Source organism: Mixophyes fleayi, chromosome 9 (assembly GCF_038048845.1).
Source record: "Mixophyes fleayi isolate aMixFle1 chromosome 9, aMixFle1.hap1, whole genome shotgun sequence".
Taxonomy (NCBI): Eukaryota; Metazoa; Chordata; class Amphibia; order Anura; family Limnodynastidae; genus Mixophyes; species Mixophyes fleayi.
Window position 1 is genome coordinate 131,625,708 of NC_134410.1, and position 26,251 is coordinate 131,651,958.

General features: G+C 42.4%; 1 protein-coding gene and 1 long non-coding RNA gene across 11 annotated transcripts in view; one reads left to right on the top strand and one right to left on the bottom strand.

The window, feature by feature from the left end:
* The window catches only part of RALGPS1 (Ral GEF with PH domain and SH3 binding motif 1), a 312,153-nt gene extending 287,967 nt beyond the window's left edge, over positions 1-24,186 (top strand). For 5 of the 8 annotated variants that reach the window (XM_075185799.1, XM_075185806.1, XM_075185800.1 and 2 more), the window contains 8 exons: positions 10,504-10,555; positions 12,601-12,681; positions 15,211-15,267; positions 16,108-16,213; positions 19,625-19,717; positions 20,265-20,370; positions 21,945-22,057; positions 23,515-24,186. In XM_075185799.1, the coding sequence (XP_075041900.1) occupies positions 10,504-10,555; positions 12,601-12,681; positions 15,211-15,267; positions 16,108-16,213; positions 19,625-19,717; positions 20,265-20,370; positions 21,945-22,057; positions 23,515-23,544 (638 nt within the window). In that variant the 3' untranslated portion in view covers positions 23,545-24,186. The remainder of the gene's footprint in view (positions 1-10,503; positions 10,556-12,600; positions 12,682-15,210; positions 15,268-16,107; positions 16,214-19,624; positions 19,718-20,264; positions 20,371-21,944; positions 22,058-23,514) is intronic. The other 3 variants (XM_075185804.1, XM_075185807.1, XM_075185803.1) reach the window with 2 other exon arrangements.
* The window catches only part of LOC142101365 (uncharacterized), a 485,133-nt gene that overhangs the window by 14,855 nt on the left and 444,027 nt on the right, over positions 1-26,251 (bottom strand). For all 3 annotated transcript variants that reach the window (XR_012678987.1, XR_012678985.1, XR_012678986.1), the window contains one exon: positions 10,484-10,573. This is a non-coding gene — a long non-coding RNA (uncharacterized LOC142101365). The remainder of the gene's footprint in view (positions 1-10,483; positions 10,574-26,251) is intronic.

A 26,251-nucleotide genomic window follows, 5' to 3' on the forward strand; every position in this document is an offset into this window, starting at 1 on the left:
GTGTCCTATGTGTGTAAAGAGTGTAATAGAATTGTATTATGATCATGTCCAGTGGTCAGGTCATGTTGGGGGTGTAGTGTCCTATGTCTGTATAGAGTGTAATAGAATTGTATTATGTCCAGTGGTCAGGTCATGTTGGGGGTGTAGTGTAATAGAATTGTGTATTATGTCCAGTGGTCAGGTCATGTTGGGGGTGTAGTGTAATAGAATTGTATTATGATCATGTCCAGTGGTCAGGTCATGTTGAGGGTGTAGTGTCCTATGTCTGTATAGAGTGTAATAGAATTGTATTATGATCATGTCCAGTGGTCAGGTCATGTTGGGGGTGTAGTATAATAGAATTGTATTATGATCATGTCCAGTGGTCAGGTCATGTTGGGGGTGTAGTATAATAGAATTGTATTATGATCATGTCCAGTGGTCAGGTCATGTTGGGGGTGTAGTATAATAGAATTGTATTATGATCAGTGGTCAGGTCATGTTGAGGGTGTAGTGTCCTATGTCTGTATAGAGTAGAGATGGTCACTGACCCCCGTGTTTTGGTTTTGGATTCGGTTTTGGATCTGGATTACCGTCGTGTTTTGGTTTTGGTTTTGGTTTTGCAAAACCTCCATTGCGTGTTTTGGTTTTGGTTTTGGTTTTGTTTGGTTTTGTTTTGCTATTTTTTGGGAAAATCCATGTTTTTGGGCCTAAATTAACCCAATTTAGTGCTCCAACTGTTTTAGAGACAAGTAATCTAATTGTTGAGGTAATAAATCATCCCAAAAAACAGTTTAATTCTTCGTTGGTAGGCCTATTCTACACACAAAACAGATTGTCTTCCTCTCCATCTATGCATATTGGCAATGCAGCCATCGTCTTTGAATGTATATTACACCCTACACTTATAGTTAAATATGTAAAGAAATGGAAAAAGCCAGTTTGGTTTCTGTCTCTCAAGGCCCCCCTCCACTTGTATAAAATACCAAAAAATTCAGCCATTATAGACTGTACAATATTAATTGACATGGAGAAAGCCAGTTTGGTTTCTGTCTCTCAAGGCCCCCCTCCACTTGTATAAAATACCCAAAAATTCAGCCATTATAGACTGTACAATATTAATTGACATGGAGAAAGCCAGTTTGGTTTCTGTCTCTCTAGGCCCCCCTCCACTTGTATAAAATACTAAAAAATTCAGCCATTATAGACTGTACAATATTAATTGACATGGAGAAAGCCAGTTTGGTTTCTGTCTCTCTAGGCCCCCCTCCACTTGTATAAAATACTAAAAAATTCAGCCATTATAGACTGTACAATATTAATTGACATGGAGAAAGCCAGTTTGGTTTCTGTCTCTCTAGGCCCCCCTCCACTTGTATAAAATACTAAAAAATTCAGCCATTATAGACTGTACAATATTAATTGACATGGAGAAAGCCAGTTTGGTTTCTGTCTCTCTAGGCCCCCCTCCACTTGTATAAAATACTAAAAAATTCAGCCATTATAGACTGTACAATATTAATTGACATGGAGAAAGCCAGTTTGGTTTCTGTCTCTCTAGGCCCCCCTCCACTTGTATAAAATACTAAAAAATTCAGCCATTATAGACTGTACAATATTAATTGACATGGAGAAAGCCAGTTTGGTTTCTGTCTCTCTAGGCCCCCCTCCACTTGTATAAAATACTAAAAAATTCAGCCATTATAGACTGTACAATATTATGAAAAATGGACAAAGCCAGTTTAGGGTCACTCTGTCTATGACACCCTACCCTTAAGGATAAATTGCCCTAACAGCAGCCTTTCAAGATGGTATGTGATATGGAAATGCCACAAGTCCCTTTCCTCTTTGGGGGTAGATTGCACCCTACACTTACATAGAAAGTTTTAAAAAGATGTTATCGGCATCATCTTCAGCTTCATCCTCACCCTCATCAGTGTTATCGTCATCATCACAGACTATCAATTCATCGCCGCTTGAATCCGCCATTAGAGAACAGTCAGTGCTTGCATGTCTTGGATGGTGAAGGCCTTCCTCGTGGAAGATGTAGTTCATTTTTATAAACATCATTTTCTCCACATTTTTGGGAAGTAACCTTCTACGGCGATCACTGACTAAGTTCCCTGCTGTGCTGAACACTCGTTCAGAGTACACACTGGAGGGTGGGCAGCTTAGGTATTGCAAAGCAAGTTTGTACATGGGTTTCCAAATAGCTTGCTTTTCTTCCCAGTAAGGAAAGGGACTGTCTGACATTTCCATATCAACTACCTCTTGAAAGTAATCCTCCACCATCCTTTGCATGTTTATACTCATATTGGATGGACTTATGGGCAAAGTGACACTTTTTTTTGAAAAATCCTTCAAACCAGCCCAGATGTTAAATTGTTCTCGTCTGCCCCCTGTGTCTTCCCTGCTTCTTTTTTGGAAATTTAATTTTTTACGAGCAACAGCTTGAGAAAGTGAAGGAGGACACGTCGTCAAGCCGAGGCCCAGTTCAGCGGCCAACTTGCTGAGCAATAGCTCCTTGCAAAAGTTCACATCTCGCTCATTTACAAGTAAAGACTCAATGTAGGTTTTAAACCTTGGATCAAGCACAGTGGCCAAAACGTACTGATCCGAGTTCAAGATCTTAATAACTCGAGGATCATTGTGAAGCGAATTAAGTACTTGATCGACAAGGCCAACATACTTTGCTGAATTGCTTGCTTTCAGCTCCTCCTTCATTTTCTCAAGCTGCTTTTCCAATAGTCTAATTAAAGGAATGACTTGGCTCAAACTAGCAGAGTCTGCACTGACCTCACATGTCACAACTTCAAATGGTTTCAGCACCTTGCACAGCACTGAAAGGATTCCCCACTGTGCAAGAGTGAAATACATCCCCCCTCCTTTCCCAATGTCATGACTTGTGCAATATGCTTGGATGGCTTTGCGCTGTTCCTCCATCCTCTGAAGCATGTACAGGGTGGAATTCCACCGAGTTACCACCTCTTGCTTAAGTTGGTGGCAGGGCAAGTTAAACTGCTCTTGGAGCTGCTGTAATCTCCTACATGCTGTGGCTGAATGCCTGAAATGGCCTGAAATTTTACGGGCCACCGAAAGCATCTCCTGCACCTCACGGTTGTTTCGTAGGAAGCTCTGCACCACCAAGTTGATGGTGTGAGCAAAACAGGGAATATGTTGGAAATCACCCAGCTGTAATGCTCGCACTATATTGTTGGCGTTATCTGAAATGACATACCCTGGGGAGAGTCCGAGTGGTATAAGCCATGCATCAATCACATCTCTCAGTTTGCGTAACAAATTGTCAGCCGTATGCCTGTTAGTGAAGCCGGTGATACAAAGAGTGGCCTGCCTGTGACAAATGTTACGTAGTGGTGTACATGCTGCTGCTGTTCCTGCTGGTGAAGGTGAATGACCAACCCAGTGGGCTGTCACAGTCATATAGTCTTTGGTTTGGCCACTTCCACTTGTCCACATATCTGTGGTTAAGTGAACAGTGGGCAGAATGGCATTTTTCAGCGCAATCTCTACATTTTTACACACTTTTTGGTATAGTTGTGGAATAGCTTTACGGGAGAAATGGTGTCGCGATGGAATTCTGTAACGCGGACACAAAACCTCAATTAACTGTGAAAAACCAGCTGCGTTTATGGTGGAGATTGGACGCAGATCTAACACTAACATTGCAGCCATGGCGTCTGTGATTCGCTTGGCGACTGGGTGACTGCTGTCATATTTGCTTCCCCTCGCAAAGGATTGTTTCACAGTTAATTGCTGAAATGTAGGACTGCTCATTTTATTCACCTGCCTCTGGGATGACGATTCACCCCCAGCAGCAGCAACAGCAGCAGCAGGACTAACGCTTTCTTCAGAGGAATCAATAATAGTGCCGGAGTCATCCAGCCTTAAGTGGGATGCCGGGCTAACTCCGAGCGCTACTGAGGATATTGATGAGGATGGTGTGGTGGGTGTATTTTGTGGCCGTCGGTATGTCGGTGAGCGGAGGGTCTTAGCTGATGAGGGAGTGCTTGTATTCTTTTGGGAAGAACTTTCAGCTTTTCCCAACACTTTGCCATGAACTCTCGTTAAATGGCGTAACATAGACGAGGTTCCAAGATGGTTAAGGTCCCTCCCTCGACTGACTGTGGCTTCACATACACTACAAATGGCTATACAATTGTTGTCTGGATTTGGGTAGAAATAATTCCACACATAAGAAGTGGATTTTTTTGTTTTATGCCCAGGCATGACAATGGCCTTTTTCTTGTCACGTGCCAGAACTGCTGCCACTGGTGCAGGACTTACACAAACAACCTCATCCTCATCAACATCCTCATTAGCGCCCTCGTCGCCTACACAAATCTCCCCCTCATCCTCTTCTAATTCCAAAGTGGCATCCTCAATTTGGGTATCACCGGCTACACTCGGGCTATTAAGGCACACATCAGCAGAATGCTCACGATTAGACATCCCACTGTTGGATGGACTCTCCACAGGGATTGTTGTCATTTGTGAATCAGAGCAAATATTCTCCTGTAATGCCTCACTGGTATCTTGCAGCTCAGCTTTGACGCGTAACAGTAGTTGTGCACCAATTGTAGGCTGGGTAACTTTTTGGGATCTGCCACTAATAGCCAAAGGTGAAGGCCTCATTCTCTCTTTGCCACTGCGTGTGTAGAATGGCATGCTTGCAATTTTTTTTTTATCGTCACTTAACTTTTGCTCAGTTACACTTCGTTTTCGCTTCAATACAGTAAATTTTTTTTTGGTTTTTGTTTTTTGCACTAATTTGAAAACACTCTGTTGTTTGACATCGCCTTGGCCAGATGACGTACTGGGAACACTAACATCAGGACTGGTGACAGAACCTGGTTGCTCATTTAGATCATATGTGGACTGCTTTGAATCCATTGCGTAGATACTGCTGACAGATATGACTTTTGACAGCCAGAAATATTAATGCACAATTAGAGAGGACACCCCAAAAACACTGAGGAGTGCTAACATTTATTGAGTAGATACTGCTGACAGATATGACTTTTGACAGCCAGAAATATTAATGCACAATTAGAGAGGACACCCCAAAAACACTGAGGAGTGCTTAAAATTATTGAGTAGATACTGCTGACAGATATGACTTTTGACAGCCAGAAATATTAATGCACAATTAGAGAGGACACCCCAAAAACACTGAGGAGTGCTTAAAATTATTGAGTAGATACTGCTGACAGATATGACTTTTGACAGCCAGAAATATTAATGCACAATTAGGGAGGACACCCCAAAAACACAGAGGAGTGCTAAAATTTATTGAGTAGATACTGCTGACAGATATGACTTTTGACAGCCAGAAATATTAATGCACAATTAGAGAGGACACCCCAAAAACACTGAGGAGTGCTAACATTTATTGAGTAGATACTGCTGACAGATATGACTTTTGACAGCCAGAAATATTAATGCACAATTAGGGAGGACACCCCAAAAACACAGAGGAGTGCTAAAATTTATTGAGTAGATACTGCTGACAGATATGACTTTTGACAGCCAGAAATATTAATGCACAATTAGAGAGGACACCCCAAAAACACTGAGGAGTGCTTAAAATTATTGAGTAGATACTGCTGACAGATATGACTTTTGACAGCCAGAAATATTAATGCACAATTAGAGAGGACACCCCAAAAACACTGAGGAGTGCTTAAAATTATTGAGTAGATACTGCTGACAGATATGACTTTTGACAGCCAGAAATATTAATGCACAATTAGGGAGGACACCCCAAAAACACAGAGGAGTGCTAACATTTATTGAGTAGATACTGCTGACAGATATGACTTTTGACAGCCAGAAATATTAATGCACAATTAGAGAGGACACCCCAAAAACACTGAGGAGTGCTTAAAATTATTGAGTAGATACTGCTGACAGATATGACTTTTGACAGCCAGAAATATTAATGCACAATTAGAGAGGACACCCCAAAAACACTGAGGAGTGCTTAAAATTATTGAGTAGATACTGCTGACAGATATGACTTTTGACAGCCAGAAATATTAATGCACAATTAGAGAGGACACCCCAAAAACACTGAGGAGTGCTAACATTTATTGAGTAGATACTGCTGACAGATATGACTTTTGACAGCCAGAAATATTAATGCACAATTATGGGGGACAACCCAAAAGCGCTGGGGAGTGCCAAATATGAAGAAAAAATAATAAACCTCTATCCTCCTCTCTGCACTAGCGATTTTGGTTAGAGCAATTGCAAGAACAATATTGTATTCTTTCTCTGTCCCTGCTCTAATTAGCCTATGACTACACCCTGCTCTCTCCCTCTGTCAAATGGCGATGGATTGCTGTGGAGGCGTGTATTTATAAAGTTGAAGTATCGCGAGAACCGAGTCCCGAGATCCGACGACGTCACAATGACGTTCGGCCTCGATTTGGATTCGGAATTGGCGGGAGAGTACCGAGCTGCTCAGCTCGGTACTCGGATACCCAAAGTTCGGGTGGGTTCGGTTCTCGGAGAACCGGACCCGCCCATCTCTAGTATAGAGTGTAATAGAATTGTATTATGATCATGTCCAGTGGTCAGGTCATGTTGGAGGTGTAGTGTCCTATGTCTGTATACAGTGTAATAGAATTGTATTATTATCATGTCCAGTGGTCAGGTCATGTTGGGGGTGTAGTATAATAGAATTGTATTATGTCCAGTGGTCAGGTCATGTTGGAGGTGTAGTGTCCTATGTCTGTATACAGTGTAATAGAATTGTATTATGATCATGTCCAGTGGTCAGGTCATGTTGGGGGTGTAGTGTCCTATGTCTGTATAGAGTGTAATAGAATTGTATTATGATCATGTCCAGTGGTCAGGTCATGTTGAGGGTGTAGTATAATAGAATTGTAGTATGTCCAGTGGTCAGGTCATGTTGGGGGTGTAGTGTCCTATGTCTGTATAGAGTGTAATAGAATTGTATTATGATCATGTCCAGTGGTCAGGTCATGTTGGGGGTGTAGTGTAATAGAATTGTATTATGTCCAGTGGTCAGGTCATGTTGGGGGTGTAGTGTAATAGAATTGTGTATTATGTCCAGTGGTCAGGTCATGTTGGGGGTGTAGTGTAATAGAATTGTTTTAATTCCAGTGGTCAGGTCATGTTGAGGGTGTAGTGTCCTATGTCTGTATAGAGTGTAATAGAATTGTATTATGTCCAGTGGTCAGGTCATGTTGAGGGTGTAGTATAATAGAATTGTATTATGATCATGTCCAGTGGTCAGGTCATGTTGAGGGTGTAGTGTCCTATGTCTGTATAGAGTGTAATAGAATTGTATTATGATCATGTCCAGTGGTCAGGTCATGTTGGGGGTGTAGTGTAATAGAATTGTGTATTATGTCCAGTGGTCAGGTCATGTTGGGGGTGTAGTGTAATAGAATTGTTTTAATTCCAGTGGTCAGGTCATGTTGAGGGTGTAGTGTCCTATGTCTGTATAGAGTGTAATAGAATTGTATTATGTCCAGTGGTCAGGTCATGTTGGGGGTGTATTGTAATAGAATTGTATTATGATCATGGTGAGTGGTCAGGTCATGTTGGGGGTGTAGTATAATAGAATTGTATTATGTCCAGTGGTCAGGTCATGTTGGGGGTGTAGTGTCCTATGTCTGTATAGAGTGTAATAGAATTGTATTATGATCATGTCCAGTGGTCAGGTCATGTTGAGGGTGTAGTGTCCTATGTCTGTATACAGTGTAATAGAATTGTATTATGTCCAGTGGTCAGGTCATGTTGGGGGTGTAGTATAATAGAATTGTATTATGATCATGTCCAGTGGTCAGGTCATGTTGGGGGGGTGTAGTGTAATAGAATTGTATTATGATCATGTCCAGTGGTCAGGTCATGTTGAGGGTGTAGTGTCCTATGTCTGTATAGAGTGTAATAGAATTGTATTATGATCATGTCCAGTGGTCAGGTCATGTTGGGGGTGTAGTGTAATAGAATTGTTTTAATTCCAGTGGTCAGGTCATGTTGAGGGTGTAGTGTCCTATGTCTGTATAGAGTGTAATAGAATTGTATTATGTCCAGTGGTCAGGTCATGTTGAGGGTGTAGTGTCCTATGTCTGTATACAGTATAATAGAATTGTATTATGATCATGTCCAGTGGTCAGGTCATGTTGGGGGTGTAGTGTAATAGAATTGTATTATGATCATGTCCAGTGGTCAGGTCATGTTGGGGGTGTAGTATAATAGAATTGTATTATGATCATGTCCAGTGGTCAGGTCATGTTGGGGGTGTAGTGTCCTAGAGTGTAATAGAATTGTATTATGTCCAGTGGTCAGGTCATGTTGGAGGTGTAGTGTCCTATGTCTGTATACAGTGTAATAGAATTGTATTATGATTATGTCCAGTGGTCAGGTCATGTTGGGGGTGTAGTGTCCTATGTCTGTATAGAGTGTAATAGAATTGTATTATGTCCAGTGGTCAGGTCATGTTGGGGGGGTGTGGTGTCCTATGTGTGTAAAGAGTGTAATAGAATTGTATTATGATCATGTCCAGTGGTCAGGTCATGTTGGGGGTGTAGTGTCCTATGTCTGTATAGAGTGTAATAGAATTGTATTATGTCCAGTGGTCAGGTCATGTTGGGGGTGTAGTGTAATAGAATTGTGTATTATGTCCAGTGGTCAGGTCATGTTGGGGGTGTAGTGTCCTATGTCTGTATAGAGTGTAATAGAATTGTATTATGATCATGTCCAGTGGTCAGGTCATGTTGAGGGTGTAGTGTCCTATGTCTGTATAGAGTGTAATAGAATTGTATTATGATCATGTCCAGTGGTCAGGTCATGTTGGGGGTGTAGTATAATAGAATTGTATTATGATCATGTCCAGTGGTCAGGTCATGTTGGGGGTGTAGTATAATAGAATTGTATTATGATCAGTGGTCAGGTCATGTTGAGGGTGTAGTGTCCTATGTCTGTATAGAGTGTAATAGAATTGTATTATGATCATGTCCAGTGGTCAGGTCATGTTGGGGGTGTAGTGTCCTATGTCTGTATACAGTGTAATAGAATTGTATTATGATCAGTGGTCAGGTCATGTTGGGGGTGTAGTGTCCTAGAGTGTAATAGAATTGTATTATGTCCAGTGGTCAGGTCATGTTGGGGGTGTATTGTAATAGAATTGTATTATGATCATGGTGAGTGGTCAGGTCATGTTGGGGGTGTAGTATAATAGAATTGTATTATGTCCAGTGGTCAGGTCATGTTGGGGGTGTAGTGTCCTATGTCTGTATACAGTATAATAGAATTGTATTATGATCATGTCCAGTGGTCAGGTCATGTTGGGGGTGTAGTGTCCTAGAGTGTAATAGAATTGTATTATGTCCAGTGGTCAGGTCATGTTGAGGGTGTAGTGTAATAGAATTGTATTATGTCCAGTGGTCAGGTCATGTTGAGGGTGTAGTATAATAGAATTGTATTATGTCCAGTGGTCAGGTCATGTTGGGGGGGTGTGGTGTCCTATGTGTGTAAAGAGTGTAATAGAATTGTATTATGATCATGTCCAGTGGTCAGGTCATGTTGGGGGTGTAGTGTAATAGAATTGTATTATGATCATGGTGAGTGGTCAGGTCATGTTGGGGGTGTAGTGTAATAGAATTGTATTATGTCCAATGGTCAGGTCATGTTGAGGGTGTAGTGTCCTAGAGTGTAATAGAATTGTATTATGTCCAGTGGTCAGGTCATGTTGGGGGGGTGTGGTGTCCTATGTCTGTATAGAGTGTAATAGAATTGTATTATGGTCATGTCCAGTGGTCAGGTCATGTTGGGGGTGTAGTGTCCTATGTCTGTATAGATTGTAATAGAATTGTATTATGATCATTTCCAGTGGTCAGGCATGTTGGGGGTGTAGTGTAATAGAATTGTATTATGTCCAGTGGTCAGGTCATGTTGAGGGTGTAGTATAATAGAATTGTATTATGTCCAGTGGTCAGGTCATGTTGGGGGGGTGTGGTGTCCTATGTGTGTAAAGAGTGTAATAGAATTGTATTATGATCATGTCCAGTGGTCAGGTCATGTTGGGGGTGTAGTGTAATAGAATTGTATTATGATCATGGTGAGTGGTCAGGTCATGTTGGGGGTGTAGTGTAATAGAATTGTATTATGTCCAATGGTCAGGTCATGTTGAGGGTGTAGTGTCCTAGAGTGTAATAGAATTGTATTATGTCCAGTGGTCAGGTCATGTTGGGGGGGTGTGGTGTCCTATGTCTGTATAGAGTGTAATAGAATTGTATTATGGTCATGTCCAGTGGTCAGGTCATGTTGGGGGTGTAGTGTCCTATGTCTGTATAGATTGTAATAGAATTGTATTATGATCATGTCCAGTGGTCAGGTCATGTTGGGGGTGTAGTGTCTCATATAGGCAGCAATTTTGTATACAATACCTTACAGAATATAATGTATTATTGATGTGTCACTTCTCTTTTGAACAGTTAAATGCATCTTTTACCTTCTTTCCATTTGTTTCAGGGAGCAGTGAAAGTTCTGAGTTCAGCGAGGAGGTGTCTTCGGTCCTGGACAGGTGAGTCACTGAATACATCTGAATAATAAGATGCAGACAGAAGTGTCGGTGGATTCATGCTGGGTAGGGATACAATAATAGAGTAAAATCATAATAAATATCTACAAGCATCCAACTGTGTTACGGTTTCCACGTACAATGTTGTATGTTCCATTTGTGTTCAGTGTACTATATTCCTTACACAGATGTCTTTTCTATAAACATAATTCCTATATTATGAGGTGGAGTTATGGGAATTACAGCTTGGCAGAATCTCTACTTCCTCACACACAGTTACACAATTAGTGAGATCTAAGAGACACAACTCCATCACTTTATCAGTAACTTACTAGACGTGTTGATCTAGAGGGAGCAAAACAAGACTCCCCCCGAAGCATCAGCAAATTAAAACCTCAAAATTCTCTCCCGACTCCATATATCGGATAAATGTCGGGGATCAGTCACCCCCAAATGTTTCAGTTTCTCATTTTAGCTATTGATGGATCCCTTGTATAGAAAGGTGTCCAGTCAATCCATCAATTCTGTCACTAATACCTCTCTCAGCCGGGAAATGGGGTGGGGCACGTGATAGCGATGACCACCTTTCCAGTCATGAGTAAGCCCAACAAAAGAATGCAGATTGGTGTAATTTAGTCAAGTAGGAAATAGCGACTTACAGAAATAGTGACAGCGCTATTCCGGCAGCTCCGCTATCAGTCCTGACTGTAGAACATGACGCAGGGTGACGTCACTTCAGATAGCGGCACTTACATTGCTAGTATTAAGGGGGCAATGCGAGGACCCGTGGCTCTATAATGTTTTTTACAAAGGGTTTTACAAGGTCCACAGTCTGACTGTCCCCACAAAGACAAATCTGTGTTGTGAAAACATGGCTACTCCAGTCGCAGTGGATGCCTCTTTGTATTGGCACTGAGGGGGCAGGAGGGAGCGTATTTGGAGATGTGTGGGTGAGGTATATGAAGGGGTGGTGTGTGGAGGACTTTGGAATCTAATTCAAAGTATTCACCAACAGAGACAATGTAGAGTATATGAATGTTTTTATTGTATATTTTACATATACATTTGTGAATGCAGCCAGATCACTTTACCACATTGGACCAACTTAAGAATTACATTTTAGGATGGAATCTGGGGGTTTCTGTATTTGCAGACAGGACAAACTATAAAAACCAAAAACATTTCACTTACACCACAGTTACCACGTATGTATAGACCTTCCCATAGTCATACGTGGCACATTACAGTGTAACATACATAGTACATGAGCACTGTTATAATTAGTGATCAGTCACTTTAGTATTTATATCACATTTGTCTTACATTACAGATTTTAAAAAAAGCCAATAAATGTAAAATACAACTTTATCCAGTATAAACAAGCAATTTGTAACAGCAATAGATGTAAAAGTTTCCATACTATGACAGGAGATAAGATATTTGACACTACTTCTTGCTTTAGTTAATGAGAAGGCTGAAGTGCAAGGTCATCCTTTACACGCCAAGGGTGCTCTTTAGGGAAGGGCCACCTGAGGCTGCGATCGTGGCGCTGCATGCACCCTCCTGAACCCCAGGTGCTTCCTCACTGTGCCCGATAGTAGTTCTACCACACATCCCACCGCTGGAGCCAGTTGTATGATGAGCACAAACGCTGCTTATCTCAACTATCTTCTGTCCAACAAGATCCTGAACCCTTTTCATATAGATTTGTAGTAACTGGCAGGATGAATCTGAGCCATACTGTAGATTATGAGGATATTGGAGGTCACCCTGAGAGGCTATAATCAGCCTGTGGAGTCAAAGGTTACATGAATGTTAAATGTCCCAACGACTTTTATTACTGAAGTTCTGTAGCACCTTATATAAAACTAGCATCACTTTACACCGCAGTTCACTAAGAATAGCCCCTCTATATGGAGAATGCTACTTGCAGGACTCTGATGATGGGAGCTGTAGTGTTGTTATTTGCATTTATCTGCATGTTTCTTGGGAATGCTTTTTCTTGCATCATGCACGGTTTTCGAACTCATGTTTAAATTTGCAAACAGGGGTCGTTTGTATTCCACGCTGGGTCCCAACTGGAGGGTCCCGGTACGGAGCTCTCCCAGGAGTCGGAGCTGTGTATACAGGTACAGTTAGGTGGTGGGTCTCTCCTCTTCAGGTGTACCGGTCGTACATACACAGAGGAGGCCGCTATTCGGGACAGAGAATGGCGGCCTCCTCTACGTGTAGGCGACGGGCACACTCAGCTAATCCTCTCAGTCTGCATGCCTGACTATCAAACTGCAAATTACCAAACAAATCTCAACTTTCTGTTGTAACACAAAGCTCCTGATTTTGTTTCTTATCAATTAACATTTTCTTGCATTCTGTTTAATGATTTCTAAGTCACAGTGTGCAGGTCATAATACACCACGGAGGCTGTAGAAAGAGGACAAAGTGCAGCAATTAACTCAATAAAAGGACGTTGCTGTCTGAGGCTCCGTGCGCTTCTCTCCTCCCGTACTGGTAGACTGTAGCTGTGTCTGGTGAGCAGCTCCCACTGACACTAAATAGTTAACTGCCCCCAGTGCCGAAGCCTCAAATCAACGTGGCCGAATTCCTTCAAAATAGGCGCCGGCCAGGTCACGCGAAGACCAATATTTCTATTTCCTTTGACTTTTTATAGTTTGTCGCTCTCTTTTTCTAAGTTGGATTCTATTTTATCATCATCAGATGATAAACTCAGACAATTACCAGCACTGTAAATTTGCCTGTTTAACACATGAACCTCTCTCTATTTACTGACCCATCTTCTCAAACGAGGAGTAAAGAAAACAGAAATGGGAAATCTCAAAGACGTGATTCAGCAGTTTAATGAGAGGCTTTAATAACCACACGCAGAGGAAAAACGTGGGGAAAGTTTACTGGCCCCCGAACCCACTTGTTGAGGTTTTATTTAAAGCTACAATCTTGGGTAGAGTTAAATATCTGCACATATCAAATAATTGTAACAAAGAGGTTGGATCACTGTCACTGAAGACTCAGAATATTCCTGCACTTCTATCCCCACCCTTATTGCCCCCCAATAAATACATTACACACAATTCCACCAGGGATCTAAGATTCTTTGTGTGCAACATATTTAATAGCAAAATCATCATTACCAAATGTCACGTAGTAAAATCTATACTTTGTAGATATCTTTCCACAAATGATTAAAGTGTTGGGTCTCAGAACGGCTCCATAAAGACTAATCTGGTCTCCTACGCACGTTATTCCACCCTAGTTAATGTCACATGTTATCCCCTCACATAGTGACACCTTAAGCCTAGAACAAGTCAAGATATTTGAGATGTTTTCTCTATATAACCTTCTGATTCGATATTAAAATGTGACAGTGTTCACCCCAACTAGTCGCACTCTGCGAATATAAAGGACGATGGTCCCTAATAGTGACTTATTGCTCCGCCTTGTGCAGCTCATAGACCCGAGCCTATCCCTAATGCCCAGTAACTTCCATCTTCACCTGTTCTATAATATAAATATAATAGTCAGACTACACTTACCAGATTGCAGAGGATGCCGTCATTTAGCAAAACTTAGACTGATCTGGTAGACCGAAAAGAGAAGTGCAAGTCGTTGTCACATGACAGGGATCACATGACCTAAGAGGGGTACAAGGCAAAACTTTAGCTTGTCCTATTAATAAAACTGACTGAGAAGCTGCAGTATCTCTCCTGTTTTCTGTGTATGGTTTGTGTATTGTCTTACATTCAAATCAGAGAAACCTTGTATGTACCACTGTTTACTATTTACAAAGTTGTATTCCTTTCAGAAAACAATTCATGTTCTAAACATTTGTGTAAATTAAGCGTTTAAAAGTGGATATCAGTCTTGATAGAGACCCGCCAATTGCAGAGGAATTGGGATGTCTTATTCGAAGTAACCCCCCAAAAATAACTTATTTACAATAATATGAAGGCAGATTTGAAACTTTTGGTACTAAAACAAAAAGTCAAGTTCAAAATCAGTGACCAAAACCATATAATAGATCGAGATAGAGATAACTTTATAGTCAGACAGGAGGACGTGATATAGAGGTCTAACCAAAGATTTGATTCACTATATTCACCCAAACATTAGTTTGGGTGAATATAATAGAATTTTATTGGTGTCCCCCAGACACCAATAAATGATGCTCAGCTTCATACCCCCAGTATACCATCCTAATCAGATGGAGAGTCCTCTATGCCCGGATAATATGAGGAGGCTGGATCCTGGGAATTATCAGTTTTACAGGTTTTATGCTCTTAAAATATTTTGCGGACTGTCCATTAAGCTTTTTTATATTTCTATGTACCCGATGTGTCTTTGTGAACGGACACAGACCACGTTCCCATGAATATCCGTTCAGTCAGCGACATTCACTGTATGTAGACACTTCAGATATCATTCTGGTAACAATTACAGTGTGATAATATATCTCTTGTCCTTGGCTATAACCATCAGATTTATAACCTAAATCTTACATTATTAAATTACCTACCGACTCATTTTATTGTCAGATCACTGTAATAAACACTGTGGTGATGACAACTTGTATAATTCTGTGTTTCATCTGCACTAAAGTGTTCAGGCGCAGACTTAGTAGCGCACACGTGTATTGTGTCTTTCAGCTCCACGCGCTCCGAGCGATCCAGCGCCTGGATACAGACTGGAGTGGCCGGGGGCCGGTGAGTATATGGTGGAGGGACCGCGAGTCACAGCACCACAGCGTGCAAATCAGGATAGAGAACGTTCAAAACTCATGATTGTTATTCTTGTGTGTGTGTGGGGGGGGGGGGGGGGGGAGTTCACTTAGGAAAGTACAAACCAGAGTGACACACGTGGTAAATACTGTCCAATGTCATCTCTCTAGTGACTCTTCAATCCTTCCACCTCTTACAATATCAGGGGTATCCAAAGCTGCACCAGACAGACGGTGGGCGCATCATGCTGTGATTCAGTATTGCTAACCTAAAGAAGGTCGTCTTCTTCAGGTTAGCTAGTACTTAAAGCCAGTTCCAATTTTAAAGAAAATATTTATCCTGGGCAGCGAGGACCCCCTTCCTCTCTGCACAGGGGCCGGTGAGGTTCTTCTATGTCTGCATCGCTCAGGAGTGAGGGTCGTAATCTAATTTTCCCTCCAGAATGCTGCGCTTTTCAAAGAGCAACATTTACATACATTTAGCAGTTATTTTATTTAGAAACAAACCATGAAAACGCTTGTAAAACTCTAGAAACAATGAAACAATGAAATGTTAAACCAAATAAAGTATCACACGTAGCGTAATACATCTCCAACTAGCTGATCTCTATTGTTGGAAACAATTCATTGTGGACACCTGACATAGACAAGGCCCCTCCCTCTGCGACAGCACCAGGCCCCTCCCTCTCTCCATTCTGGCATTGAATACTGTGGCTGTAGGACTGCACACATTATATAGTGCTCTGCTGAGGAGGTAATAGAAGGACAGAGGGCCCATCCTACAGCCTCAATTGTAACACACATTTGCTGCTGTTGATTTGTGCAGGTCTTTGGGTGCATGCAGTCGCATTCTGGGAAGCTCATCTGGAGTCATCGCCATGGAAGGACCACTTAGAAGAAAAACATTACTCAAAGAAGGGAAGAAGCCCACGGTAAGATCACAGATCTTAAGACAGCCTAATATATACAGATGTGGTACTAGAGAATAGCCACAAGAGGGCGCCCCAGCCTGATGTATACAGATGTGTTACTAGAGAATAGCCACAAGAGGGCGCCCCAGCCTGATGTATACAGATGTGTTACTAGAGAATAGCCACAAGAGGGCGCTCCGGCTACAGCATGAAGCCCAGCCACATACAGACATAGCAGACATCAAATTGTAATTTTGTTAAACTTCCAGATACCCAGTGTGTTTCCTAAAGCATAATATTGAAATTCCCTTAAATACATTTGAGGGAATTGTACTATGTATGGCAAATGAGTGGAAAAAAAAAAGTATTTTCTAGACCTTTTTAAAATATACGTAGACCTTTCTAGTAGACTCTTCACATTAAATTTATTTATTTTACACTGATGGAATATGGTTTAGGTTGAGGCCATGGACTTGGTGGTTATCTGGTGTGGTCTACAGCAATAGTAAACTGGGTGAAGGGCAAATATGAAATCCAGTGCTGCTCAGGTACATTCCCTACCCGACTCAATCAGACTTTCCCACAGCCTTCAAATCTTTAGACGCTCTTTGAAAACCCATCTCTTTTTTAGAGGTGACCTTATCCCTGATAACACTATTCACACTAATGCACCCTCACAACTATCCCAATCTCCACTCGCTCCTCTTGTTACAGCTGTGCCCTCTTCCACTTAGAATGTAAACTGTCTAATGAGCAGGGTCCTCCTTACCGTTTGTTTTCATGTCTATTGTTTTGTCTACCTTGTATGTCCCTGTCTTATGCATGTCCCTATTTTCCCTACTGTACGGCGCTGCAGAGCACTATGGTACAATATTAATAGGCTGCAGGACATACATACTGTGCACTGTACACATTTCTATGTTGTCCTTAGATGAGTGAATCTGTGGTCTGAGTAGAGGTAACTGTCAGTCACTTTCTGACAGAATACACCTAGGTGAACAGCATAGAAATAGTTATTGACAATTACTTCTGCTCAGACCTGAGGAGCTGCTCTGAAATTAATAATTTAAGAAAAGGCCAGCTGCTTAACGTGTTACCATTACATGTGGATAAATCATGCTGTTTGGGCGGGACAAGGCAGGAGATTCACTCAGCATTATAAGGGGGGTATTCAATTGACGGCGGGATCGCCGAAAATCCCGCGCTCGAAAAATATTACCGTTAATACGGTAATATTGCACGTAAATACCATTAATACAGTAATTACTCGCTGGATTTCAGCTCGGGGAGCTGCGAGCTGAAATTCAGTGAGATATTACCGTATTAACGGTAATATTTTTAGAGCGCGGGATTTTCGGCGATCCCGCCGTCAATTGAATATGCCCCTAAGAATCTTACCTGTGCGATCTGTAAAATGTATTACTAGAAAAATGCCACAAGAGGGCAGCACATGGTACTCTCACATATGCTTGATATATAGTTTGTAATTACCAAGAATAAAAAAAGAATGAATATTTGCCAATCCTTGTGCTTTTCTGCTGCCTTCTGGTAGACAATGAAGCATATATTAGCATTGTTTTTAACCTACTTGTGAGCTGGAGATTCTATTAAGTTGATCATTACAATATAACTTGGCAACAATCATTGTTTGTTTCTTTACATTGTGGTAACAATGTTACATGTCTGGGGCAGCAGTTAGGAGTGACTTGGAGTCTGAAGCTTACACATCGGGTGGGGTACGGTTTAACTGTGCAGAAAATTCGGACACAGAGGACACCTACAATAAAAATCCGAATGTGTACAACAACGATTTGCATTTAAGCAGACTCCCCTCCAAAACGACGGTCTTCGTGTCTGATCGCAGCACCACGCTCCCCGCAAGTTATTCCGATACACACATGTCCGGCACCAAACTTTGATGTCATCGTGACCCGAATAAATCTTAATTTAAAGCGGCAATGGCGGGACCCCTCAGGTTAGGTGTTTAAACATATAACCCGACATTGCCGCTTTAAATTAAGATTTATTCGGGGCATTATGACATCAAAGTTTGGTGCCGGACATGTGTGTATTGGAATAATTTGCGGGGAGCGTGGTGCTGCGATCAGACACGTAGACCGTCGTTTTGGAGGGGAGTCTGCTTAAATGCAAATCGTTGTTGTACACATTCGGATTTTTATTATAGGTGTTTGAATGGTGGTAACGATTACCACCATACACATCTGTATATTGATGTATGTTAAGGATGTGTCAGGTACACACATGAACTGCAACAAATGTTACATGTCCAACTCTAGGGGCCTGATTCATTAAGGATCTTAAATTAAGAAGTTTCTTATTTAAATCTCCTGGACAAAACACTGCAAGGGGTCCAAATTAGTATTCTGTTTTGCACACAAGTTAAATACTGACTGTTTTGTCATGTAACACACACATACTTGATAACTTATTTGTACACTGAAATGTAAAGTTGATATTTGTGTGCTACATGACAAAACAGTTAGTATTTAACTTATGGGCGAAACAGAAAACTAATTTGCACCCCTTGCATTGTAACATGGTTTTGTCCAGGAGACTGAAATAAGAAACGTCTTAATTTAAAATCCTTAATGAATCAGGCCCTAGATCCTTAAGTGGTGAAAATGGGTAAAATGTAAGAAAAATAAGCTGTTTACACACATTAGTGATGCGTTGTACCGGTAGCGCATTAACACAACGCAGTGATGGGAATGATCCCATAAGAAACCACTCATGGTATTTTTTTAATGCGCTTTTCAGGTGTTCGGGTCTGAATAGCAGATAAGTGTGAAGGAGAAACCAGCAGCCAACCCCCCACAGACTGTACTGTCCGTATGGCTCATAGTCCCCCCCCCCCTCCCATCCCCACGGGAAGATATTAGGGAACATTAATAAAATCTACTACAAAAGGTGCAACTCATGAAAACCAAATGTTTACTTTAATTTTCTAAACTGTATAAGAACAACACGCACAGTGTGACTGCTAGTGTACCCCTCCCTGTCACAGACATTTTCCCAATCGCAGCGATAGTGCCCTGATCAGATGAGGCAGCAATGCTAACCACAGTGCGGCCTTGTATAGGGAACGGGGAGCGGTGCAGCTGACCTGGGACAATGCACAGGTTAAGGATAACAATCAGCTAGATCCTGCACACACCATACACGGCTGCAGTGTTGTGACTGTCACACAAAGGGCTAACACCCATGGACATTTTTGCACACCCCAAATGCTGAAATAAAATCCACTAATTTTAGAGATCCCACAGAGATCTCCACAGACCTCCAAAGGGATATTTTAGGGTGTTAGGGGGGTGAATGACATATCAGCCGGTTCTTGATCCCCTCCACAATTGTCTATAGAAATGCCAGTACCCCTATCCTAATTTACACCCCTTCCCCTCTGTATGTCCGCAGCTCTCCTCCTGGACGCGGTATTGGGTGACACTTGCAGGCTCCACACTTCTCTACTTTGGGGCCAAATCTTTAAGAGGCAACGAAAGGAAAAGTGTAAGTATCACTCCTGTCACTGTACAAGCAGATATCAGACAGGGACTGTCAGAGAGAGCATTGGGCAGGCCAACCTGGGACTGTCCAGGTGAGGTGGAACTATAAGTCCCAGCATGCCCTGCCAGCTATTGGCTGGCTATCTACTGACAAAGCATGCTGGGACTTATAGTTTCACAACACGGCCTTGCATAGTGTACACGGACACCCTGACATGGCTTTCGAGTTGAGCTATACACTTGATCGTGCGCTGTATTTTACATTCCGCGAGGGAACAGTCAGATATAATTATAGAATAAGATTCTAAGCCGATTACACAGTGCACAAATAATAAGACAACGTGGGATCTGGTGACAGGTTGTCCTTAAACATAAATCAGGATCCCATTTGGGAATGTTGTGCGCTTCATCTGTGTAATATTATTATATATACTGTATAAACATTCTGGCAAAAAAGGTTGCGGTAAGATGAGGATTACAGTTGCAGAATAAACCCTTTTGTTACAGGTGGATTTATTGAATAATATTTATTTTGGTGTCTTTTATTCCAGTACAAGTCTACGCCTAGTAAAAAAGTCTCCATATTGGGCTGGATGGTGGTTTTACCGGACGACCCCGAACAGCCAAATATTTTCCAGCTTAACAACCCTGATAAAGGTAACTGTCGTCTACGTCTGTATCCGACCTATATAATCAGTGACCGCTACAAGGATTATTACCATATAATGTGACGACTCCTCAGACAAATCATTGTTACATAAGCAGCGTATGACAGCGGCAGACAAGAGGTGGAGGCGGGAGGTGTGTAACGTATTGGGTCTGGGAAATGTGCACGTGGTGGTGCCAAGCAGAAGAGATTATTGAGCACACACAGCAGGACACCGGAGGGCAGGGGCGCACACACAGCAGGACACCGGAGGGCAGGGGCACACACACAGCAGGACACCGGAGGGCAGGGGCGCACACACAGCAGGACACCGGAGGGCAGGGGCGCACACACAGCAGGACACCGGAGGGCAGGGGCGCACACACAGCAGGACACCGGAGGGCAGGGGCACGGGGAAACACAGCAGGACACCGGAGGGCAGGGGCGCACACACAGCAGGACACCGGAGGGCAGGGGCGCACACACACAGCAGGACATCGGAGGGCAGGGGCGCACACACACAGCAGGACACCGGAGGGCAGGGGCGCACACACACAGCAGGACACCGGAGGGCAGGGGCACGGGGAAACACAGCAGGACACCGGAGGGCAGGGGCGCACACACACAGCAGGACACCGGAGGGCAGGGGCGCACACACACAGCAGGACACCGGAGGGCAGGGGCGCACACACAGCAGGACATCGGAGGGCAGGGGCACACACACAGCAGGACACCGGAGGGCAGGGGCGCACACACAGCAGGACACCGGAGGGCAGGGGCGCACACACAGCAGGACACCGGAGGGCAGGGGCACACACACAGCAGGACATCGGAGGGCAGGGGCGCACACACAGCAGGACACCGGAGGGCAGGGGCACACACACAGCAGGACATCGGAGGGCAGGGACGCACACACAGCAGGACATCGGAGGGCAGGGGCGCACACACAGCAGGACACCGGAGGGCAGGGGCGCACACACAGCAGGACATCGGAGGGCAGGGGCGCACACACAGCAGGACACCGGAGGGCAGGGGCACACACACAGCAGGACATCGGAGGGCAGGGGCGCACACACACAGCAGGACATCGGAGGGCAGGGGCGCACACACAGCAGGACATCGGAGGGCAGGGGCACGGGGAAACACAGAAGGAAAGTGCTGGTAGGACATGAAAGTGGTGCTATATAAATAATATGATGATAAGAGTAATGATTGCTGTACCGCACTTATGTGAGAAACGGTCGAGATCACATGTAGTTGATGTATTAGATTATGTTAATATTTTTTAGCACCCAAGGTGAAGCCGGTCAAATTATTATGTCGATGCTTTTTATATGAATAGTAACTAGTATTATACATCATCTGGACACAAGGAGGCGCTGTCTCACTGGAATCGTTATCTTGGTGTCATTTTACACTGACTGAACAGAGTTAGGTTTATGTTGTGAATTCTAAGGAAATTACTGATGCAGCCAGTTTAACTTTCGAGGTGGTAATTGCTCTTATTGGATAGTAAATACAGCGGCTTCAGGTGGCCAAGGTTACCCTGTAAATGATCAAAGTGACACTTGTTATTCCTCTTCAGGAAACGTTTACAAGTTCCAGACGGGCTCCCGGTTTCATGCCATTCTGTGGCACAAACACTTGGACGACGCGTGTAAGAGCAGCCAGCCGCCGGTGAGTGACGCGGAGCAGCTGGTAAGGCGGATTATTCTATATTGCACAAATAAACTTTTTAAAGGACCGCTACACATGATATACAAAGGGTCTAACCTTAATATGAAAGAGCTACTAATAGTTATATACGGCAGGATTTTGTCAGCGATCTGAGCTGAAGGTCTCCTTGTGGAGGAAGATTTTTCTCCCATGCTCACCAGACTGGTTATTAACCCTAATTAATGACACTGCAGACGGCCTTTCTCACTATAAAATTTCTGATAAAGCAGAACAATAAGCAGTAACTGTAATAACAATGTAGTCTCATGTTCTGTCAAGGTATGGAAAATCATCATCAGTTATTTATATAGCGCCACAACTCACATCAGTCCTTGCCCCATTGGAGCTTACAGTCTAAATTCACACACACACGTCAATTTTTTGATAGCAGCCAATTCACCTACCAGTATGTTTTTGGAGTGTGGGAGGAAACCGAAGCACCCGGAGGAAACCCACACAAACACAGGGAGAACATACAAACTCCACACAGATAAGGCCATGGCCGGGAATTAAACTCATGACCCCAGTGCTGTGAGGCAGAAGTGCTAACCATTAAGCCACGGTGCTGCCCTTAAAATATGACATATATCTATATTGTTTAATTCTATTAGTAGCTCTTTGATATCACTCAGGTTGTATTATAGAGCAGCCTGTGGGCTGAGACCAAAATAACATCCCCAGATTGTGGTGTTTTACTCATTCTGAGATTATATCTATTTATTTATTTGTCACTGTTGCTACTGCTGTCTGTGGCTTAACAGCTTGATCAATAATACAATAAAGGACTAGAGACATCAGAGCAAAATCAAAAATACTCAATTGCAATGTTAATTTAAATTGCATTTTTCTCAATATTTAAAAAAAAAAAAAAAAGTTATAAAACTGTGCGCGGGAAATGTTGCTGTTACCCGTAGTAACCAATTAGCTGTAGGCTCTAAACTTCTAAACTACAAAGAAAATGTTTCCAGTCTGTTGGCTGCAGCTCCTGTCCCTTGTGCACCAGCATCAGTGTCCTCTATGATATGTATCCTTCCAATGTGACTGTCACTATAAATATCAGAAGACTTGAATTCAATTGTATTTTATCACCCCCCATCCAGGTTATTAGTCTGATGTTGTTGGATTTATACCACCCACCACCAAATGCGTTCTGCTCGGTAACGGAGAGGGCATCTAACCACCAACCCAAACTCCTACAGCTCATTTCATGTAGACCAATATCCCATAACGATCCATCACAGAAGTCCTGATTTGAAATCAGGATAAATTAAGCCATGCTTCTCATCCACCCAGGCCACACCTATTTCCCACAAGGTCACACTTTTTTTCCCCTTTAGCCTATGAAAAATAGTGACCGTTCCTAAAAATGTATTAAACTACAGTACATGTATGACATAACATCAGTGTTCAGGGAAGTGACTGTTTGTCCTTCGTTTCAGGCACCGACTAATCTCATGTCTTTCGAGTGAACACGCCAGCCTGCTGCACAATCTGAAGTGCCAAATGAAGGCGGACACCGCGCTGACCGAGGACCCTGTACGTCTGCAATGAGACGAGAACACTAGCACTTTTTTTTACATTATTGGGAATTTAATTTTGAAGGGAAATTGAAACTTGCTCCATGCCAGGAGCCAGAAGGATTGTTACACACTTAAGGACGAAGACTGGTTGATAACCTGGTTATATCGGATACCAGAGTCGCTGACTTGTGGGCACTGGGCTTAAAATCCAGTCCCACATCCTTTTTTTGCCTACTGGTTTTATAACACTGATTTTTAAACGGCCAATCTGCTTTCTGTGCCCGTATTAACCCATGTTGGGTTGTAAACTTTTTCTGATGGGAATAAAACATTCAGTGTTACTAATTAGAATGTCAGATAAACTTAGCGGACACGTTTTATAACATGAGTGCACTGATTGGCTGAGCAGTGCGGCCGTCTCATACTTTTGTAAAGAAACCAACAAGGACAAACTGAAGTAAACAAAACAATTTTGTACATGTTTCCATGTTGTGTCATCCATTCAATCATCATGTATTTTGGCACAAACAAAACCACAAAGCAATTGTTAATGGTACAGCATTTTCTACTTAGCTTTATGCAGGTTTGGAATATGGGGGGGGAGGGGGGGGGGGTGTTCATTTCCTGCAGCCTGACAATTATTTAACTTTTTTAATTTTTTTTATTTACTATATTAGTATAAACATGTAGGGACTGTTTGAACCCACCGGAAATAGCAGCGCTTATTATTAAGGTATGTGTTTAAATTATAGAATAAAATTGGGCTTTTTGTTGGCTTTTACCCCTGATGAACTCTTACTGCCAATTTTGTGAACATCACTCTCGAAAAAAAGGAGCTTCTGCGGCGAATAATGACAATAAAGGCGTAAGGCCCTTCAGAAGCGGGTCTGCAGCGCGATGACATCAAAGTAGGATTTGTGTTACATTGTAACCCTAGAATTACCAGTCACTCTGACGTATGGAGACCTAGTCACCTCTGCTTGTACCGATAGCCAGTTATCCCTCTATATGATGCAGTCTTCAGTATGAGTATGGCACGGGGAATGCAGATCTGAGTTTTAGTTGCAGATTTAATTTAAAGGGAATATTCCAATATCAGATTATTGCAGAATATATTAGCGAGTCTTGCAATTTAATTTTAGAAAAATTGTTGAGGTTAGACACCCATGTATTATTGTTCTGCACTAAGGGATAACTGCCCAAAAATGAAGATGTCAGTTTTGGTTGACAATCCTAAATTAAGCCTGGTCCCCAAAGATTTCTTAGCTGGGGTCCAGGGTTCCCACAATCGGGTGGGTCTATGAGGCAACGGTCCTCGGGTGTGTGCGCCACACGTGGTTGGACCCGTCCGATCACATGAACGCTGGATGTGAGGTAAATAATGTTCTCTGATCAGGTTTAATTTAAGATGAATTTTCAGTTTTAGCTTTAATTATCCTGTAAAATTATGTCACCGCTGAGAGAATATTGTACAATTTTGTGTAAGGTTTGGAGGATCACTAAATGGGAGTAGACTCATTTCTCATTTTCATCATTAGTTTTTGGAAGTGTATATTAAATAAAGGGAGTTCCCCTTTTTGAAAAACCACTGAATGTAATTGGGAAGTTGCATTAGACAAAAGAGCTTTTCTAATAAACATTCGCTGAAGATATTTGAGATCGTGGTGTAATCATGGGGAAGTTACCCTCTATCAGTCTTCCTGTCTAACAGTATTTATTAACACAGGCTGACACATTCTGACGGGCTGATAACAGAAGACAATAGCTTGCAGTGAGGTCCCCTTATGGGAACGTTTACATATATTTTTTATGAATGCTTTATCACATTCAGTCGATTGCTGTTTCAGGTTTAGTGACACAATTGTTCTTCATCTATTGATATTAACATCTTTATTCAGAGAGCAGCGACTTATAACGCAGTATTCACTGATTCCTGTACTAGCAGAGCTTACAATCTAATTTCCCTATCACAGGTGCACACTAGGAATACATATTATAAGAAACCAATTAAGCTGCCGGTATCTGTTTTGACTGAGGAATCTCACGTGAACACAGGAAAACCATCAGCTGAGCTGAGTTAACAGAATATTTTAACAAATCATTTTTTGCGATTTATAAAGACACAAAACATCTGCGCTGATCACGAGGGGCCGCGTCTGACAGCTCAGAGGATGGTGCCCATTGTAAAGGCTCTCGCAGTGTAATAAGAGGAATAAGGAATAAAAAATTCAAAGTTTTTAAGACAAAATGAACAAGTTATTTTTTAACCCACTTCTCTGCTTAATAAAAATAAGTAACTTATTCTGTATGGTCTATGGGAGCACCGTGTACACATGCCAAATAACCAAATGTCACCCAAAAACTCCCCGAAACCCCCCCTTTTAACACCCGCCCTGGACCTCTCCATGACACAAGTTCACATGGATCCAGTAAACAGATTTTGACACCAAATTATGCCCTCTGTCGAGCTGTGTAACCTATTTTGGGACCTATTCAACACGTAATAATCCTGCCACAAATTTAAGTATCCCCTCTATTTATAACTAGGGGATCGCAGCAGATCTCGGAGATATTTGCAGGGGTCCCACTGTTATTGTTAGGAACATGTTTCTATGGATACTGCTATTTTTCGGGATTTAACAAGTTCTGAAAATCA